Source organism: Rhinopithecus bieti, unplaced genomic scaffold, assembly GCF_001698545.2.
Source record: "Rhinopithecus bieti isolate Rb0 unplaced genomic scaffold, ASM169854v2 scaffold_11291, whole genome shotgun sequence".
NCBI lineage: Eukaryota > Metazoa > Chordata > Mammalia > Primates > Cercopithecidae > Rhinopithecus > Rhinopithecus bieti.
The window spans coordinates 840218-860781 of record NW_016807158.1 but is presented as its reverse complement, the minus strand read 5'-3'; the positions used below and the strand labels follow the sequence as shown (position 1 = coordinate 860781).

Genomic DNA, 20564 nt, shown 5'->3' with positions numbered 1-20564 from the left:
AAAATAATTAGCTGGGCTTGGTGGTGGGCACCTGGAAGTCCGGCTACTAAGGAGGCTGAGGCAGGAGAATTGCTTGAACCCAGGAGGCAGAGGTTGTGGTGAGCCAAGATCACACCACTGTACTCCAACGTGGGCAACAAGAGCAAAGTTCCGTCTCAAAAAAACAAAACAAAACAAAACAAAATCTAAGGGATACATGAAGATGAGTTAGCTTTAAAACAAATTTAACATGAAATTGTAGTATTACTTTCTCCTCCACAATAATCCCCCTTCTACTCATATAAGGTTTTCCATGTACTTTAGTTTCATAATTTCTTCATTCTTTCGTATGCAGAGGGAAAATACAGACATCCAACAACTCCAATCTACAGTTGTCAACATTCAGACTTAGTACTGAGAAATGGAATCTGTGCTCCAGTCATGGGATAAGAAACCAGTTCTCATTCCCAACATTCCCTTGGTTTGCTTTTCTTTTTCTTTTTCTTTTTTTTTTTGAGAGGTAGTCTTGCTCTGTTGCCCAGACCAGAGTGCCGTGGTGCAATCTCGGCTCACTGCAACCTCCATCTCCTAGGTTCAAGCAATTATCCTGCCTCAGCCTCTTTAGTAGCTGGGATTCCAGGTATGAGCCACCACACCCAGCTAATTTTTTTGTAATTTTAGTAGAGATGGGGTTTCACCATGTTGGCCAAGCTGGTCTTCAACTCCTGACCTCAAGTGATCTGCCCCCCTTGGCCTCCCAAAGAGCTGGAATAACAGGCGTGAGCCATCCCATCTGGCCCCCTCTGTTGGGCTTTCTACTAGGACTTTGGTAGGCTAGTAATGATAAGGATGAGGAATGCCTAGGGGCAATAAGTATTTAGAATTGGCACAGCCATGTTTTTTGCAGAAGGTACTTGCTATTCCCTAATTAAGAGATTAGGCCTGGCATGGTGACTCATGCCTGTAATCCCAGCACTTTGGGAGGCCAAGGTGGGCGGATCATCTGAATTCAGGAGTTTGAGACCAGCCTGGCCAACACAGTGGAACCATCTCTACTGAAAATACAAAAATTAGCTGGGTGTGGTAGTGGGTGCCTGTAATCCCAGCTACTTGGGAGGCTGAGGCAGGAGAATCACTTGAACCCAGGAAGTGGAGGTTGCAGTGAGCCGAGATGGTACCACTGTACTCCAGCCTGGATGACAGAGTGATACTCTGTCTAAAAAAAGAAAAAAAAAAAGAGATTAAACCCCATTCACATTCATTTCATACCAAGACTGAGCCAGCAAGAAGGCTGATAGTTAAGGCCAATTTCCTAGGAATGAGAAATGAAAAGCCAAGGCAACAAGTGGGCACTGTAAAATTGTTTGTTTTTTAATGGCAGGTCAAATATCCTGAAACATACGTGTATTTTGATAGTCTTCTAATCCCAGTTGAGTTCAAATATTAAAGAAACACACACAAGCTAAGAGAATTCAATATTGTTCCAAGGCACTTACTGAATCTCTGACTAGATGAAAACAAGAACAATTAGGATGAACAATTAGACCGTATATAATATAAAAATAACTTTGCTTACAATTTACAAAATGTATTATTATTACAATCTTTGATCTCTGATAACCTGCAAAGCTGGCTGCATGAATCCAGCAAGTTTAAAATTCAGAAACTATTTTCTAAAACTCCAGGGCAAATAATTTACAAATAAAGTACACAAAGATTTAGACCATGCAGAAATTTCTTACATCTTCTGTTAATAATATTTCGATTGCAACTTTATCAAATTATATACCTACTTGCCCTGTACATATACAAAATAATGCATACATGATAAAACAGAAAAAGAGTAGTCCTTAAACTCAATATATCATAAAAGTATTACTATATTAACATGTCTACAAGCAGCGTGTAACAGGGTTAAGAGACATTAAGGCAATAATACTTGAAGTTTCAAAATAAACCGTATGTAATACTTTTTCCTAAGTGTAGTATAAGGCAGGTAGATGGTCCCAGCAAAAAATATTAAGGTAACAATCTACACTGCTGTTAGTCCCACATATTAAAAATGGAATACTATAAATCTGGCTTTCAGTGGCACCTGAATTTTCCAGTATAACTTAAAAGTGTCTTTTAGCTCCCTGAATCATGTCCATTCTGAAGGTGGATCTCTTGGTCCTTTGGGTTTTCCACATCGATTACCAAAACCTACAGTGAAAACACCACAATAACTAGTCAGTGTTCAGAAATACTTTTAAACTACTAAAAACCATGTCCACAGACATTCTCATTTTCTGGAACAAATAAATTTCCACAAGGGAATTTAGAATTTAAGCCAAACAAAACTCTGTAAATGCAAAACAACTGTAAATTTATCTGGGGTAACTGAAAATGATTGCTTCTTTTAAAAATCTTATGCTGAAAATAAAACCAATTTTATCACAGTGTAAGAAAAACATCCAAGATAATTTAGTCTGTCCAACACAAAAGATTTTTTTAATATACTGCAGTTTTCTATTTTAGTTTTTAATCTCAATGTGAAATAGAATTAAGTGTTTCATTTATTTCATGACTAGTCCAAGCAACTTTGGAAAATCATGTATTTTATTCTTGGCAAGTGTCACTTCACAATGGCAAATGAGCTTTTCTCATTCTTGCCAGTGTTACTTACTTACTAAAAATTATTTATTAAACAAATTACCAATATCTGTGGCTTCTGTTGGACTTTCTGATGTTTGTTCTCTCTTGTCACTGAAAGTAGGTGGACATTCTATACACATCTCGCAGTGAATACCTCCCGCTGGATGATCTAAATAGCAACACAAAACCTTTGTTAATCACCATGCTTTGCAGCATCATATATATATACAACTCTTTAATTTTTTAAATGTTGGCAAGCATGAAAAGAGAAAATTTTCTCTCCTGGGCACCATAATTTTACATGTCAAGATCAATATAAATACAAGTGTAGTGAGCACAGAAAATCATGTCAGGTATTATTGTAGTCACACAAATCTGCAGTGAGTACTTCTGCAACGTGAGGATTCTCATTATTCTTATTTCATAAATCTAGGTCTTGACATATTACATTCCCTTAAGGTAGCTATACTATATGCCTATGTTCTAAGGGAATAATTGCAACTGAAATGCCTTTGTATAGAAATCAACAAAGTCAGTCCAGGAGCAGTGGCTCACACCTGTAATCCCAGCACTTTGGGAGGTCGAGGCGGGTGGATCACGAGGTCAGGAGATTGAGACCATCCTGACTAACACGGTGAAACCCCATCCCTACTAAAAAAATACAAAAAAATTAGCTGAGCATGGTGGCGGGCAACTGTAGTCCCAGCTACTCGGGAGGCTGAGGCAGGAGAATGGCGTGAACCCGGGAGGCAGAGCTTGCAGTGAGCCAAGATCGCGCCACTGCATTCCAGCCGAGGCGACAGAGCGAGACTCCATCTCAAGAAAAAAAAAAAAAAAAGAAATCAACAAAGTAAAGGTTAATTAATGAACTATTTCCACCCTGAAATAACAAAGCAACTTTCTTTTTAGACAGAGTTTTCCTCTTGTTGCCCAGGTTGGAGTGCAATGGCGCAATCTCAGCTCACTGCAACCTCCGCCTCCTGGGTTCAAGGGATTCTCCTGCCTCAATCTCCCTAGTAGCTGAGATTATAGGCGGATGCCATGATGCCCAGCTACTTTTTTATTTTTAGTAGAGATGGGGTTTAACCATGTTGCTCAAAGCTGGTTTCAAACTCCTGACCTCAGGTGATCGCCCACCTTGGCCTCCCAAAGTGCTAGGATTATAGGTGTGAGCCACCACACCAGATCTAATAACTACTTTTAAAGTTTTATGTTGTTTAGATTGTAGTTTACTCTTTAATTACCAATGTTCAACATTAGTAACAAAATAAATTAACTACTATAATTCATTCATTCTTTCACAATCTTGAACATACCCCATACCTCCATGAGGAACCTTTCTGGAAACTTGGAATACAAGTAAAATAACAGCCTCCCGAGCAGCTGGGATTACAGGTGCTCGCCACATTTTTGTATTTTTAGTAGAGATGCGGTTTTGTCATGTTGGCTAGGCTGGTCTCGAACTCCTGATCTTGTGACTACCTGCCTCGGCCTCCCAAAGTGTTGGGATTACAGGCATGAGCCACCACACCAGGCCCCACAAACTTCTTAAAGAAAATAAAGCTAGAGAACAATAAACTAGAAAATAAGTAGTTTAGGTCTTGCAAGTCACGTAAGATCACTGTCACATATTCTTCTTTGGTTCTGTTAGTTTCATTGTTCTTCTTTTAAACAACTCTTTAAAACATAAAAGCCATTTGTTTAGCTCAAGGGCATAATAAACATTAGGGCTATAGGCCGTGCAATGCCAAACCCTGGTCTAGTAGGAGACACAGAGAGATATATTAATTATTATAGCAGTGTGATAAGCTTTTAAATAAAATTATGTATAACGTGCAATGGAGACAAAGAGGAGAGGCATTTATATGAGACTAGTGGTGGAGAGATATTCAGAGCCATGTTCCAGGAGGAAATGATGATCCTAGACTAAACAGCCTCCATTTTCTCTGTGAAGTAAAGGTCATGTAAGAGTTAGACGGATTCCAGTCCAGGCTAGCCTGGCTCTAAAGCTTCCGCTATTTTCTTTTTGAGGTGGAGTTTCACTCTGCCACTTAGGCTAGAGTGCAGTGGTACAATCTCAGCTTACTGTAGCCTCCGCCTCCCAGGTTCAAGCAATTCTCCTGCCTCAGCCTCCGGAGCAGCTGGGATTACAGGCGCACACCACCATGCCCGGCTAATTTTTGTATTTCTAGTAGAAATAGGGTTTCACTCATGTTGGCCGGGCTGGTCTCGAACTCCTAATCTCAAGTCATCCACCTGCCCTGGCCTCCCCAAAGTGCCAGGATTACAGGTGTGAGCCACTGTGTCCAGCCCTGCTATTTTCTTTATAAACAGGTATAGAAAGTAATATCATTTATAAGATGGAACAGACCCATTAGGCCAAGATCCAGAATATAATCTTGAGAGAAGAGCTGAAGCGAAATGGAGGGTAGGGGCAAAGGCAACAGGTGAACTGAAGACATTATACAGGCTAGGATGTTTGATGAGTTACTTACATGGTCACTGACTTTAATAATAACTTTATCTATTTTAGTACGATATGACAGTAATAGGAATATGGTAGAAAAAAATTCAAATTAGGCATTGTAACACTGGTTTGAGCTATATAATTTTATTGGTCTTCGCAAATAAACGAAAAAGTACTAAAAGGAAGATTTCTAAAACAATAGGTTTCTACAAAGCCAATTCCATCATATAGGTAAATTTGGGGCATTTATGTAAGCTGCGATTTAACTTCTAGGTGTTTTTAAAAACAGAAAATAAAAAACAGAAAAGTATTTTTAAAAATCTCTTTCCCATTAGCCTGTAACTATTGATAGTAAATGCACCCATGATTTTCCAGATCAATACTACTATCTGGTGGTAATAATTAATTTGGAAGAATTATAGTACAATATTAAGCTTCTAGAAGAGTTGTCCTAGACATTTTCACATACAGAAATAACTAAATAGCATGAACTATGAAGCACGATATTTTGTAGAAATTAATCTATAAAATCTATAGTAAAAGGAAAAAAAAAAATCTAACGACTTACCACATTTCTCATTTTCAGAGGTTATCAAGCCCTAGGAGGAAGACATTTCATATCTATTATGATACATTCATTTTATATACAAATAATAGAAAGCTGGGTCTGTTATGGATATATATCCCAAGAAATCAAGGCCTATCATTTTCAGCATCAGAGAAAAAGCAAACAATTGTGCTTTTAATTAGGCTTAAACTTTTTAAATGTTACACTGTTTCTACTTGGAGTAAATGTTTCTGGATGAGCACTGAAAAGCATGGGCTATTGCATGAAGGAACATACAGCTGTGTTTTGCCAGCCACTATTACTGATTATATCATTATTGTATTTTATGTGTCAATTAAAATACATCATGTTTTAGAATCAAATATAAGATGTAGCTCAATTCCAGAGACATTAAAGTATGGGAGAAAATATAAAAAAGTATTAATGTTAATAAAAAATGCTATCTCCTATGGACAAATTTGTTGTTGTTGAGACAGGGCTTCACTCTGTCACTCAGGCTGCAGTGCAGTGGAGCGATCATGGCTCACTGCAGTCTTGACCTCTGGGGCCCAAGCAATCCTCCCATCTCAGCCTCCCAAAACGCTGGGACCACAGACATGTGCCACCACACCTGGCTAATTTTTAAAATTTTTGTAGAGATAAGGTCTCCCCATGTTGCCCAGGATGGTCTTGAACTCCTGGGCTCAAGTGATCCTTCTGCTTGGCCTCCCAAGGTGCTGTGATTACAGGAGTGAGCCATCATGGCACGCCCTCAAAATATTTAATTGCCAAAACATTTCTCGAATGTCAAAGAAATGCCAGGTAGCCAGAAAAAAACAAAAGAAGTGACTATGTGCCTAGTGTTATAATGGGAAGCATCTAGAAATGTAAGAAAGAATTAGAACCCTGAAAACAGTAACTCCTATTTCATTCATACCTTCAAAATTATTTGAAACATGACATAATTTACTTATTTCAAAAACAGCTTGAGAAAATAATACTTTAAAGTGATAGTTGTATGTAGATCAGGTTACCCTTTTAAAAAATTTCAGACCCTACCTTTTATATGTGCTTTTCATCTGAAATCTTAGCATAAGAAATGCTGATTAAAAATTACAAACTATATTTAACGATCTTAAGATGACAGCTATTTCAACAAGTGCAAGATTAGTTAACAAAAGAGTAAAAATGTTAAGCTATAACCATTCCAATTCCAAAAGGACTCACTTCAGACTTTTTTTGTTCAGATCGTTCCTGACTTTGAAGTTCACTCCATTCCGATCTTATAGGTGTATCTGAGAAAATGAAATCTTATCGTTATTAACACCTTGAATTTTGATATTTATTTGCATTAAAGTAAAACAAAAAACAGATCCTAAAGATTTTAGAAACTATCACTTCCACAAAAATTTTGTAGTTTCTGGGTAAGCATATTTCTGATGTTTCTAAAAAAAAAAAAATTGTAGTTTCTATTAATTTGAGAACATTCTTTTATGTTTCCTTCCTTCAAAACCTAAGTAAATGAATTCAGTCATCAGTTTATTATAGTCTGCAGATAATGTGACAAGACAAGTGAAGTATACTGCTTAATCTATAGATAATGTGACAGACTTAGACAAGTGAAGTATACCGCTTCATTGTTTTCAACATTCTTTTTAGTTGTTGTTGAGACAGGGTCTCACTCTGTTGACCAGGTGCGATCTCGGCTCAGTGCAGCCTCAACCTCCCAGGCTCAGGCAATCTTCCCATCTCAGCCTCTTGAGTAGCTGGGACTATAGGTGCATACCACCTCGCCTGGCTAATTTTTGATTTTATACAGACAGAGTTTTGCCATGTTGCCCAGGCTGGTCTCAAACTCCTAGGGCAACATGGAACAGAGATCCACCTGCCTTGACTTCCTAGAGTGCTGGGATCACAGGCATAAGCCACTGTGCCCAGTTCTTCAACATTTATCTTAAAATCAGTCAAAATTCACTTTGGGAGGCCGAGGCAGGCAGATCACTTGAGGTCAGGAGATCAAGACCAGCCTGGCCAACATGGTGAGACCCTATCTCTACTAAAAAATAAAAAAAACCTTAGTTGGGAGTGATGGTACATGCCTCTAATCACAGCTACTCAGGAGTCTGAGGCAGGAGAACAGCCTGAGCCCAGATCGTGCCACTGCACTCCAGCCTCAGTGACAGAGTGGAACTCCATCTCAAAATAAAACAAAACGAAGCCGGGCATGGTGGCTCATGCTTGTAATCCCAGCACTTTGGGAGGCTGAAACAGGCGGATCACGAGGTCAGGAGATTGAGGCCATCCTGGCTAACACAGTGAAAACCTGTCTCTACTAAAAAAAATACAAAAACATTAGCCGGGTGTGGTGGCGGGCGCCTGTAGTCCCAGCTACTCAGGAGGCTGAGGCAGGAGAATGGCGCAAACCTGGGAGGCGGAGCTTGCAGTGAGCTGAGACTGTGCCACTGCACTCCAGCCTGGACGACAGAGACTCTGTCTAAAAAATAAAAATAAATAAATAAAACGAAACAAAACAAAACAAAAATCAGTCAAAAGTAATATATTGGTAAAATGTACTTAGACTAGTGAGCACCTCCACTGAGCATGAGACACTGTTAAATATAATCAAGCTGTTTCTGCACTCTCTTTTAGAGGATTAATAGGGAGAAGTACATTATCAATGTTTTAAGGTATGATCACTTTCTCCCAGTTCTGATACTCCAGTGGTCTTTTTTTTTTTCCTTCCCCAGATGGGGTCTCACTCTGTTACCCAACTGGAGTACAGTGGCACGATCATGGCTTACTGCAGCCTCCAATTCCAGGGATCAAGTAATCCTTCTTCTTCAGTCTCCTGAGTAGCAAGGACCACAGGCACATGTCACCACACCTGGCTAATCTTTTATTTATTTATTTTTTGAGACGGAGTCTTTTGCTCTTATTGCCCAGGCTGGAATGCAATGGCATGGTCTCAGCTGCAACCTCTGCCTCCTGGGTTCAAGCAGTTCTCCTGCCTCAGCCTCCCAAGCAGCTGGGATTACAGGTGCCCACCACCACAACTGGATAGTTTTTTCATTTTTAGTAGAGAGGAGGTATCACTATGTTGCCCAGGCTGGTCTCAAACTCTTAGGCTCAAGCAATCCTCACGCCTTGAACTCCCAAAGTGCTGCGATTACAGGTGTGAGCCAATGTGCCCAGTCTACTCCAGGGGTCTTAAGTGTCTTTCAGTTAACACCAATCCAGTGACGCCCACCCAACAGAAATGTTTACTGACCTAAACCTAAGGAAAGCAATTAATGTCTTCATAAATAAGTGCTACTTTTTTTTTTTGAGATGGAGTCTTGCTGTTGCCCAGGCTGGGTGCAATGCCATGATCGTGGCTCACTGCAACCTCCACCTCCCGGGTTCAAGCGATTCTCCTGCCTCAGCCTCCCGACTAGCTGGAACTACAAGTGCATGCCACCATGCACAGCTAATTTTATGTATTTCTAGTAGAGACAGAGTTTCACTGTGTTAGCCAGGATGGTCTTGATTTCCTGCCCTCGTGATCCGCCCACCTCAGTCTCCCAAAGTGGCAGGATTATAGGCATGAGCCAATAAGTGTTACTTTTAATGAATGAAAATATACCAGACTGCAAATACACTTATAATTGCATTTTTTTTTTTTTTTTTTTTTGAGACAGAGTTTCGCTTTTGTTGCCCAGGCTGGAAAGCAATGGCACGATCTCAGTTCACTGTAATATCTGCCTCCCAGGTTCAAGTGATTCTCCTGCCTCAGGCTCCCAAGTACCTGGGATTACAGGCATGTGCCACCATACCTGGCTAATTTTGTATTTTTAGTAGAGACGGGGTTTCTCCATGTTAGTCAGGCTCGTCTCCAACTCCTGATCTCAGGTGATCCGTGCATCTCAGCCTCCCAAAGTGCTGAGATTACAGGTATGTGTCACTGCATCTGGCTTTATAATTGTATTTATTTATTTATTTAATTTTTGAGACGGAGTCTTGCTCTTTGCCCAGGCTGGAATGCAATGGCGCAATCTTGGCTCACTGCAATCTCTGTCTACTGGGTTCAAGTCATTCTTTCCTGCCTCAGTCTCTCAAGTAGCTGAGATTAGAGGCGTCGGCCACCATGTCCAGCTAATTTTTATAGTTTTAGTAGAGACGGGTTTCACCATGTTGGCTAGGCTGGTCTCGAACTCCTGACTTCAGGTGATCCACCCACCTAGGCCTCCCAAAGTGCTAGGATTACAGGCTTGAACCACTGCGCCCAGCCTATAATTATAGTTAAGTGAATTCTGATATCTAACACAAATGCAGTAATTTCTATCAATCTTAACAAGTAAAAAAATAATTTAAAAGCATTTCTCAAAGAATTAAAAGCATGTCAATATCAATTTACTTGTTTTTGAACTTAATTATGCAGCACAATAGCTTATAGATTAAAATCAGGCATGTTTTTCAGAGCTTATTATTAGAATATGAAGTAAATGTAAAAGCAAAAGAGACACTCACTATGTTCACTTGCTAACACAAAAGATTCAGGAGTTCTTTCAGGTAGGGGAGGAGGTGAATCTTCACTAACATCAACATCTAAATTAAACACATAAAAATTTAGGCAAATTATTAAAAATTAACATGTCAGCTAAACAAAATCAGAGAGCTTTCTTGACATTCTAAAATTTCCTGTCACACAAGTATCTAGATCAGTTTTTAAAAAAAAAAAAAAAAAAAAAAAAAACAAGAAACCATTTCCACTCAACTCATTATCAGGAAGAATTATGATGCTTATTGAGCCAAGATACTGCATACAGAAAATGACTCTCTCCCATGACTTTCCTGCCACTCTACAGACATCATTCAGTTCTCCAAGCCTGAAGGGAATCTTCAGTAGAGAAGTCAGCTGGCAAGTGACTTCTCTACTGATCTTACTGATGATGCTTTGTGTCCAAAAAGGAAAGCTTTGGTCATTTGCATTATGAAATGCCTAAGCCAGTGTTTACCAAACAGGATTCAACTGCTTAACACCTTTCATGATTTTTGCCATATTATGTAACATGTGTCCTATTCACTTTTAAAGTCGGACTCATTTTAAACTTAACTGTGTACCTCAGTCATGTTTTAAACAGCAATAGCTGAAACAATATTGGAAATACCAGTTATTTTTCCAAAACAGGTAAAGATATAGCTATTAAAGTTTTAAAAAAAAATCTTCATTTATTTATTGCTGAAGATTTTGTGTACAGTGGCACATTGAGAATGCTGACTGAAGCTATATACAGGTTTTTCACTAGTAGAAACAAAATTAGCTCTTGGGAAAAATAGTGCATTAAGTAAGCCTCATTGGTTGGCTTTACTATGGCTTAAGGTAAGTAAATGAGTTCATTTGATCTTTGAGTTTTCACTGGAAGCACAGAAAGAAAATATGAGGATACAATTCTGTGTGTGAACTCTCAGGCTGGGGAGGGTGGGATAAAGAAAAAGAAATGTGATGGTCCTATTTTGTCTTGAGCCTTGCCCACTGTTCTTAAATGAACACACAGTTTTGCCATGATACTCTACTATTTTACCCCACCTGATGGGCTATGCATAAGTCTTTTCAATTTTCAATACACATGAGGTGAGTATGATTGCTTTTGCCCCTCCTACATTTATTTAGCTGGAGACACAAGAAAATACAGCCTCTGGGTCCTGCTGAAAGAAGAGTTCCAGTCCAATACTTGATACATCTACAAAGAGTACCAGAACTCTCTCTTGCCACTAAAGAACTATCTACCTTATCCAGTAGTGGTAGTTTGAGTCATCACCATATGTCTCCTCGCCCTCTTGTTACTAACAGCGCACAGTGAAGAGATGGCTGTCGGAAGGAAGGGACACATAATCTTGGCATTCTGGTACCATTTCATAAATTAAATGAACAAAACAAAAGGGCAGTTCAGCCCTTTTCTATCAGTTATCTTTCAGAAACTCTGTGTTTTCTCTCATGACAGTTCTCACCCTTAAAACTTATATTTTCTAAGTGTGGCCCTTGCTTTGCAAATGCATGTTTCTCCCTGGAACTCTGGATTGCCTTTCCTGTTAAAAACTTTTGTTTTAGAGGTTATCTAACCAGATAATTGCTTATTTTACATAGGCTTTTGCAAATCATACACTGTATGGGGCCTTCTGTAGTTGAATCTGAGAAATCTTTCAGGAGGCCTAAGTCATGACAGACTGGAATTGATAGCCAGGAATTTTTGTCAGGCAGTAACACAATACAAAATTATTCCATTACAGTCATGCACTACATAATGACATTTTCATCAACAAGACGGCGTAAACAACAGTGGTCCTGTAAGATTACGATACCACATTTTTACTGTACCTTTTCTATGTTTAGATACACAAATACTTACCATTGTGTTACAATTGTTCAGTACAGTACTACGTTATACACGTTTATAGCCTAGGAGCAAGAGGCTACACTGTATGGCCCAGATGTGTAGTATACCATACCATTTACGTTTGTGTAAATACATTCTATGACATTCACACAATGGCAAAATTGCCTAATGACATAGTTTTCTTAGAACATCGGCCGGGCGCGGTGGCTCAAGCCTGTAATCCCAGCACTTTGGGAGGCCAAGACGGGCGGATCACGAGGTCAGGAGATCAAGACCATCCTGGCTAACACGGTGAAACCCCGTCTCTACTAAAATACAAAAAACTAGCTGGGCGAGGTGGCGGGCGCCTGTAGCCCCAGCTACTTGGGAGGCTGAGGCAGGAGAATGGCGTGAACCCGGGAGGCGGAGCTTGCAGTGAGCCGAGATTGCGCCACTGCACTCCAGTCTGGGCGACAGAGCGAGACTCTGCCTCAAAAAAAAGAACATATCCCCGCCATTAAGAAATGTATGACTGTAATTCACTAACAAGTTCTAGGACCAAAACTCTAATTCTGGTGCCAATGGTTCTATAAGATAATCATCTACAAAGGAAATAATAATCTATAAGGTAAATAAACAATCTATAAAATAAATAATCTATATGGTAAAAATTTGGCAACACATTAAAAGTAAGACTACTTGTAGTTACACTGCAACGAAGAACATTTACACACAGGAAAATCTTCAGTTAATATCAAACCAATAACAGTTAAGGTTGAGTAAAAAGAAACCAGAAATCATATTTATAGTGATTTTTGCTTTGAAATACAAAACCAAACAAACAGAAATGAGCTGGCACATAGTAGGCTGCTTTTAGCTATATCCTACTCTTTTTTGTTTTGTTTTGTTTTTGAGACAGGGTCTCCCTCTGTTGCCCAGGCAGAGTACAGTGATACAATTATGGCTCACTGCAGCCTTGAGCTCCTAGGCTCAAGTGATATTCCTACCTCAGCCTCCAGAGTAGCTGGGACCACAAGTGTGCACCACCACGCCCGGCTAGCTTTTTATCTTTTGTAGAGATTGGGTGTCACTATGTCACCCAGACTGGTTATGAACTCCTGGGCTCAGATCAATTTCCCACCTCAGCCTCCCAAAGTGCTGGGATTTACAGGCATGAGCCACCAACAGACTTGTCACGTAGTAGTAACTTTTAATGAGCGTATCATATCATGCATCTTTCTGGCCCTCACCAAATTCTATTTCCAGTAATTTTTTTTTTTTAAAAAACAACAACAAAAAAAATAAAACTTCCTAAGTACAATATACCACATGCTTGATATACTAAAAAAGCCCAAAATGAAAATTTCTTATCTACATATTTTCTTATATAGTTACAGCTGAGCAGTTATATTTCAAATTCTGAAGTGGAGGAACAAAAGACATTAGCAATTTAAAATTATGGTACACTGGTAAAGTAATATCTATTATGCTAATTATGATCTTCTAAAGATCCTTCAAATAAAACAAAGATGAATCAAGAAAAGAGAATTCTGTAATTTAAGCAACTAGTTTAAGACTGTTACCTGGCTGGGCACGGTGGCTCATGCCTGTAATCCCAGCAATTTGGGAGGCTAAGGCGGGTGGATTTTATGAGGTCAGGAGATCGAGACCATCCTGGCTAACATGGTGAAACCCCGTCTCTACTAAAAATACAAAAAATTAGCCAGGCGTGGTGGCACATGCCTGTAATCCCAGATACTCGGGAGGCTGGGGCAGGAGAATCGCTTTAACTCGGGAGACAGAGGTTGCAGTGAGCCAAGATGGCGCCATTGCACTTCAGCCTGGGCAATAAGAGCAAAACTCCGTCTCAAAAAGACTGTCATCTATTCTACCAAATACACTCTCTCAAGTTAAAAAATACAGTATATGTGAGTTAGAGAAAACAAAAGCACTACAGTATGGGTGGCGTATAATGGGTTAGAAATAGAAAATAATCTTTCAAGGCCAGGGGTGGTAGCTCACGTCTGTAATCCCAGCACTTTGGGAGGCCTAGGTGGGCAGATCACTTGAGGCCAGGAGTTTGAGATTAGCCTGGCAAACATAACGAAACCCCATCTCTACTAAAAACACAAAAATTAGCTGTGTGTGGTGGTGCACGCCTGTAATCCCAGTTACTGAGGAGGTTGAGGTGGTAGATTGCTTGAGCCCAGGAGGCGGAGGTTTTATGCAGTGAGCCAAGATCACGGCACTGCACTCCAGCCTGGGTGACAGTGAGACTCTGTCTCAAAAAAATAAAAATGAGGCAGGGTGCCAGTAACTCACGCCTGTAATTCCAGCACTTTGGGAGGCCGATGTGGGCGGATCATGAGGTCAAGATATCGAGACCATCCTGACCAATATTTTGAAATCCTGACTCTACAAAAAAATACAAAAATGTGCTGGGCATGGTAGCAGGCACGTGTAATCTCAGCTACTTGGGAGGCTGAGGCAGGAGAATCGCTTGAACCAGGAGAATCGCTTGAACCGGGGAAGTGGAGGTTGCAGTGAGCCGAGATCGCACCACTGCACTCTAGCCTGAGCAACAGTGCAAGACTGTCTCAAAAAATATATATATATGTATATACATATATATATTTCAAGGTCACAGTACTTATTTTGTCTGCACATTATAAATAGCAGTCTGTATGTGTCACTACCAAAGTTCACTGATAGGTAAGTGACCACTGATAATACATCAATAAATAGCTGTAAAATTTATATGTTTACTCTCAACTTTAGGGTCTGTTTAAGATGGAAGCCATCATTACTTTTAGCAGATCAAAGAGGAGTTTCAAGAAGCAATAATACACTTTGGGAATTGAGTGCATGCATTATCTTGAAATGCTAAGAGTGCTAAAAAAAATAGTAATTCTTTAAATAATAGCTTTGATGACTAGGTATGCACATAGCCCAGTCACTACTGAATGAATTAAACTGCCCATATTCTATTGAGCAGTTTGCAGTATTGTTCCTGGGTTAAACTCAGGGTTGGAAACAGCCCAATTTGAAGCATTTGTGAAGATAGTAAAAACAAACAAACAAAAAAAGGTAATCTGTAGTTAAAGGAACAGTAAAAAGATTACTAGATATTTAGGAGAAACATGGGTGACATTATATGGCCAACCAAGACATTCTACAGCATTTTTGCCACTGTTATTTTAAATGATTCTTCCCTAAATTATTTCTAATTGTTCAGTCAGATAAATTTTGACCAATACAAAACAGTAATATCTATAATAGAGAAGAAAAGAAAATAAATTATCCAGTTATAACTACTAAAATATTTTAGAAACACCCAGTAATATAATGTGATCAAATTGTTAACAATAAATTAAAAGCTTATATTAAAAAATTAGTATCTAAGACAGATTTTGCTATAGGTTCTACGGTATAGTATGGAATAAAACATAATAAATCAATAAAGCTAAAGTGCTTAAAACAGTGACTGGCACATAGTAGACATTTAAGTATTTGACACTATATTATTACCTTTTTCAGCACCTGAATGTATTGTTCCTGCTGTATTATGTCTAGCAATGGACATTGGCAATACTTTCCTAGTAGAAATGCTTTCAGTACTAGTGGCAGCAGAAACTGTGGCACTTGCTGTTGAAATATTGGTTTTATTCTGGGTCACAGCACCATCAGAGTTTCTTTCATCTAAGTCCGAGTCATCAGAGTGAAGTGGATTAGTAAAACTGAGGGGTGTTCTGAAGAGTGGTGAAGTGTTAACATGATCTACAACATCAGGGGTTTCAACTTGTGTTGAAGGACTTGGTGTTAAACTCACAGTTTTCATAGTTTGACAGTGGATATCTGAGGAATTGCCTTCAGATAAATTAGGTATGGGTATGGCATTTTCAGGTCCATGAAATGACCACGTTACATGTCCTTTCTCATCAAGAGGCAAGCGGTCTGGCCTTGGAGGTGTGTCTGAATTCTGGGATTCTTCTGGTGGAGTAACTGAAACTTTGTTTGATTGTGTTACACTGCAGTCCACACAAGAATTCTGAGAAGTATCACTGACATTTAGATCTGAACTTAATTCCTGTGGCTTAGAGATTTTATCAGTTGTACAAGGTGAAGCAGATTTAATTTTAATTGCATGTCCCCTATTTAAAAGTGTGTTCCCATCAAAACTTTTTGGTCCCTCTTGGAGAGGGACCTTCTTAATCTCGAAACTTAAATTTCGTTCCAATTTTTTATCTATCTGTTCAATTGTTGATTCATTTTTCCCTGGAAGTTCTGTTGGTTTACTATAGTTTCTGTTGAGGTCTGCTGAATGTTGTTCTGATGAAACCATATGTAACACTGGCTTTGGGTGGTATCTATCATTGTCCTGCCACACAGTAGTGACTGTTGGAAAAGCTGAAGGGGGCGAAGGTGTCAAGATGGGTGGCACTGGATGAGGTTCCGGTGGCTGCAGTATTTCTTCTTTAGCATCCCCTTCAACAAGGCAACTGAAAAACAAACATTTAAAAAGGGTATTTTAAGACTGTTAAACAAGTTGATACAGGAGAATTATGTAGCTAAGACTAGTATATTAAGAGCCATTAGAATCTGGTTGTGAAAACTGTAATTTTTCAGACTAAGAAAATTTAATGTTCATCAAGGTAATACATATACTATTTAAAAAGACTTTTAATGCAAGACTTTTAGAGAAAAACATAGTCTCTACCCCGTAGCCCTCCTGTTAGCCAGAGGCATCCACTTTCAACTATTTTTTCTTTTTACAGCTGCTTCTAAAATTTACCTCTGTATTTCAGACTATTTCAAAAGTTATTTCTTGATCTCTATTTCACACATTTTCTACTGACTTCCTACTGTGGAAGTGTCCTTCTCTATCTTTCCAATACTGTTACATTGTAATTTTTCGTTACCTCAGTCATATGACTGCAGATATTATTCACATCTATGACACCATGATTTCATATCTTTTCTTCTATAATGTCTTGTTTTCCCCTAACGACTGCCTTGGGTTTCTGATCGCTTAGCTCTCTATGCACTATCAGTTACTCAGCTTTTCTTCTAACTTCCTTGCAGATTGGTATACCTCCTCTCAATAATGACAAACACACACAGTAACTATCAATACCACAGACATCCTTCTTAGTAACTTTTGGCCTCCTGCTCCAGTGTGGACTACTGGTTCCCTAAGCCACCACAGAGCTAATGTTCTCTCTGGTTTCAGATTCTCCTGTTTCCCAGGTCCCATCTTCCTCTTTCTGGGTATACTCCTTTGTTTGGGTGGGTTACACCCTCTAGTTGCCTTTATTTTTTTCCTTAAAGAAATGGGGGCCAGGCACCATGGCTCACGCCTGTAATCCCAGCACTTTGGGAGGCCAAGGTGAGTGGATCGCTTGAGCTCAGGAGTTTGAGACCAGCCTGAGCAATGTGGTAAAACTCCGTCTCTACTAATAATACAAAAATTCGCCAGGTGTGGTGGCACACACCTGTAGTCCCAGCTACTTGGGAGGCTGAGGCAGGAGAACTGCTTGAGTCCGGGACGTGGAGATGGCAGTGAATTGAGATCGCGCCACTGCACTCCAGTCTGGGCGACGGAGCAAGACTGTCTCAAAAAAAAAAAAAAAAAGAGAGAGAGAGAAAGGCTGGGCACTGTGACTTACTTGGAGTTCACAATCAGCCTGGGCAATATGGCAAAACCGTGTGTCTTCAACAAATACAAAAAATTAACTGGGTATGGCAGTGTGTGCTTATAGTCCCAGCTACTAGGAAGGCTGAGGTAGGAGGATCACCTGAGCTTAGGGAGGTAAAGGCTGCAGTGAGCTGTGATCATGCCACTGCACTCTAGCCTGGGTGAAAGAATGAGATCCTGTCTCAAAAAAAAAAAAAAAAAAAAAAAGAACAAAGGCCCCCGGGCCGCGGTGGCTCAAGCCTGTAATCCAGCAACTTTGGGAGGCCGGAACGGGCGGATCACAAGGTCAGGAGATCGAGACCATCCTGGCTAACACGGGTTTTTGGGGGGGGGGAACCCGTCCTCTACTAAAAAATACAAAAAAAACTAGCTGGGCGAGGTGGCGGGCGCCTGTAGTCCAGTACTCGGGGAGGGCTGAGGCAGAGAATGGCGTGAACCGGGAGGCGGAGCTCGCAGTGAGCTGAGATCCTGGCCAGTGCACTCCAGCTTGGGTGACAGAGCGAGACTCCGTCTCAAAAAAAAAAAAAAAAAAAGATAGGGTTTTACTATGTTGCCCCAGGCTTTGTTGCTTTTAAGAACTTTATATGATGCAAACTTCTTGAGGGCTTGTATATTCAAGTTTTTGTTTTTCTTTTGAGATAGAGTCTCGTTCTGTTACCCAGGCTGGAGTGCAGTGGCACCATCTTGGCTCCTTGGAACCTCTACCTCCTGGGTTCAAGCAATTCTTGTGCTTCAACCTCTTGAGTAGCTGTGACTACAGGCACATGCCACTATACCTGGTTAATTTTTGTATTTTTAGTAGAGACGGGGTTTTGCCATGTTGGCCAGGCTGGTCTCGAACTTCTGGCCTCAAGTGATTTGCCTACCTCGGCTCCCGCAAAGTGCTGGGATTACAGGGGTGAGCCACTGGATCTCACCTCAGAGTTTTTGCTTTTTTTTTTTTTTCCCCAGGTGATCAACCTTTTAATTATCCAACCAGATAATTGGCAGTAATCACATGGTACACCAGGTTTCCCCTTAAAAGAGACTCTGTGGCCTGGACATGGTGGCTCATGCCTGTAATCCCAACACTTTGAGAGGCCAACGTGGGCGGATCACAAGGTCAGGAGTTCGAGACCAGCCTAACCAACATGGTGAAACCCCGTCTCTACTAAAAATACAAAAATTAGCCAGGCATGGTAGCGTGCGCCTGTAATCCCAGCTACTCAGGAAGCTGAGTCAGGAGAAATCACTTGAATCCGGGAGGTGGAGGTTGCAGTGAGCTGAGATCACGCCACTGCACTCCAGCCTGGGTGACAGAGTGAGAGTCTGTCTCAAAATAAATAAATTAATTAAATAAATAATTTTATCTGTGAAGTTCAGATTCTCTAGACACATTCCAATATTCCTAGAATAGGACATGAAAAAATAAATGAATATCTCCAGAATATCAATCATACTACAACAACAGCAATATTCTAATAAGATATTCCTATATCTGTTAAAGTTTTACAAGTAGATTCTTCTTCTTTATTTTTTTTTGAGACAGAGTCCCACTCTGCCACCTGGGCTGGAGTACAATTGCACAATCTTGGCTCACTACAACCTCTGCCTCCAGGGCTCAAGCCATCCTCCCAGTTTAGCCTCCCAAGTAGCAGCGACTACAGGTGTGCACTACCACACCTGGCTAAGTTTTGTATGTTTTGTAGAGATGTGATTTTGCCATGTTCTTGTTGCCCAGACTGATCTCAAACTCCTAAATTCAAGCAATTCACCTGCCATGTCCTCCCAAAGAGCTGGGATTACAGGTGTGAGGCACTGCACCTGGCCTGAAAGTAGGTTCTTAATCTGAAAGAATAGCTATCAAATTTTTGTAATCTAAAATAAAAAATAATTGCAGACACCTCCTACAATTTATAAAGCATATACAAAGACCAATAGGTTATCCTAAGAACATATCATAATACAAATAGAAAATATGAGTTTTGAAAGGATGAAATAAAGTTTTGATATAAATTGAGGTGCATTATTTTCCCGACATGTACATGAGACCACTTTTCCATAATCAGTATTTTATTTACTTATTTTTTATTGAGACAGAGTCTCATTCTGTCTCCCAGGCTGAAGTGCAGCGGTGCGATCTCAGCTTACTGCAACCTCCGCTTCCCAGGTTCAAGTGAATCTCCTGCCTCAGCCTCATGAGTAGCTGGGACTACAGGCATGCGCCATGATGCCCGGCTAATTTTTGTATTTTTGGCAGAGACAGGGTTTCGCCACATGGGCCAGGCTGGTCTTCTAACCTCAAGTGATCCGCCCTCTTTGGGCTCCCAAAATGCTGGGATTACAGGTGTGAAACACCATGCCCAGCCTCATGACCAGTATTTTAGAGATTTACTTGATTAACAAACCCCATATATCCTCAACAGTGCCTTTTTCACAGGGTAGTTCAGAGAATTAAATGAGTTAACATCTGAACAACAATTAGAACAGAGCTTGACAGATAGCGAGTATTTTCCAAGTTTTTAATTGAAAAAATCTTACTCCAAATTTCAGCATTATTTTTATCTTACTCTAAAATACATACTTACTTTAAAATATTTATTTTTTAACAATTTTATTTTATCCATTATATTTGAAACTTGGGTATATACCCTCTATATAAAATTTATGCCCTTTAATTCTAATACATTTTTTTTTGTGGCTAATTTCTTCTTCCCAACTCTCCTTTTAGACTACTATTAGTTCAGCGACAGATCTTCTAGTTTTGCTTTCTAATTTCCTTATCTTTTCTCTCCTACTTTCTCTTTATCTATTCATTTTCTTGAAATAGTTCCTTGACTATTTCCCAAACTTCTGCTTAATTTTAAAATTTATAATATTATATTTTTAATTTCTTTCTTTTTTTTTTTT

The 20564-nt window shown here is 39.7% G+C and overlaps 1 protein-coding gene across 3 annotated transcripts in view; it reads right to left on the bottom strand.

Annotated features, from left to right (window-relative positions):
- Nucleotides 1–1328: 1328 nt before the first annotated feature.
- The window catches only part of PTPN12 (protein tyrosine phosphatase non-receptor type 12), a 74906-nt gene continuing 55670 nt past the window's right edge, over nucleotides 1329–20564 (bottom strand). For 2 of the 3 annotated variants that reach the window (XM_017880411.1, XM_017880412.1), the window contains exons 12-17: nucleotides 15509–16479; nucleotides 10134–10211; nucleotides 6855–6922; nucleotides 5649–5679; nucleotides 2675–2782; nucleotides 1329–2181 (exon numbers count right to left, since the gene is read on the bottom strand). In XM_017880411.1, coding sequence (XP_017735900.1) covers nucleotides 2120–2181; nucleotides 2675–2782; nucleotides 5649–5679; nucleotides 6855–6922; nucleotides 10134–10211; nucleotides 15509–16479 — 1318 coding nt within the window. In that variant the 3' untranslated portion in view covers nucleotides 1329–2119. The remainder of the gene's footprint in view (nucleotides 2182–2674; nucleotides 2783–5648; nucleotides 5680–6854; nucleotides 6923–10133; nucleotides 10212–15508; nucleotides 16480–20564) is intronic. The other variant, XM_017880410.1, reaches the window with a different exon arrangement.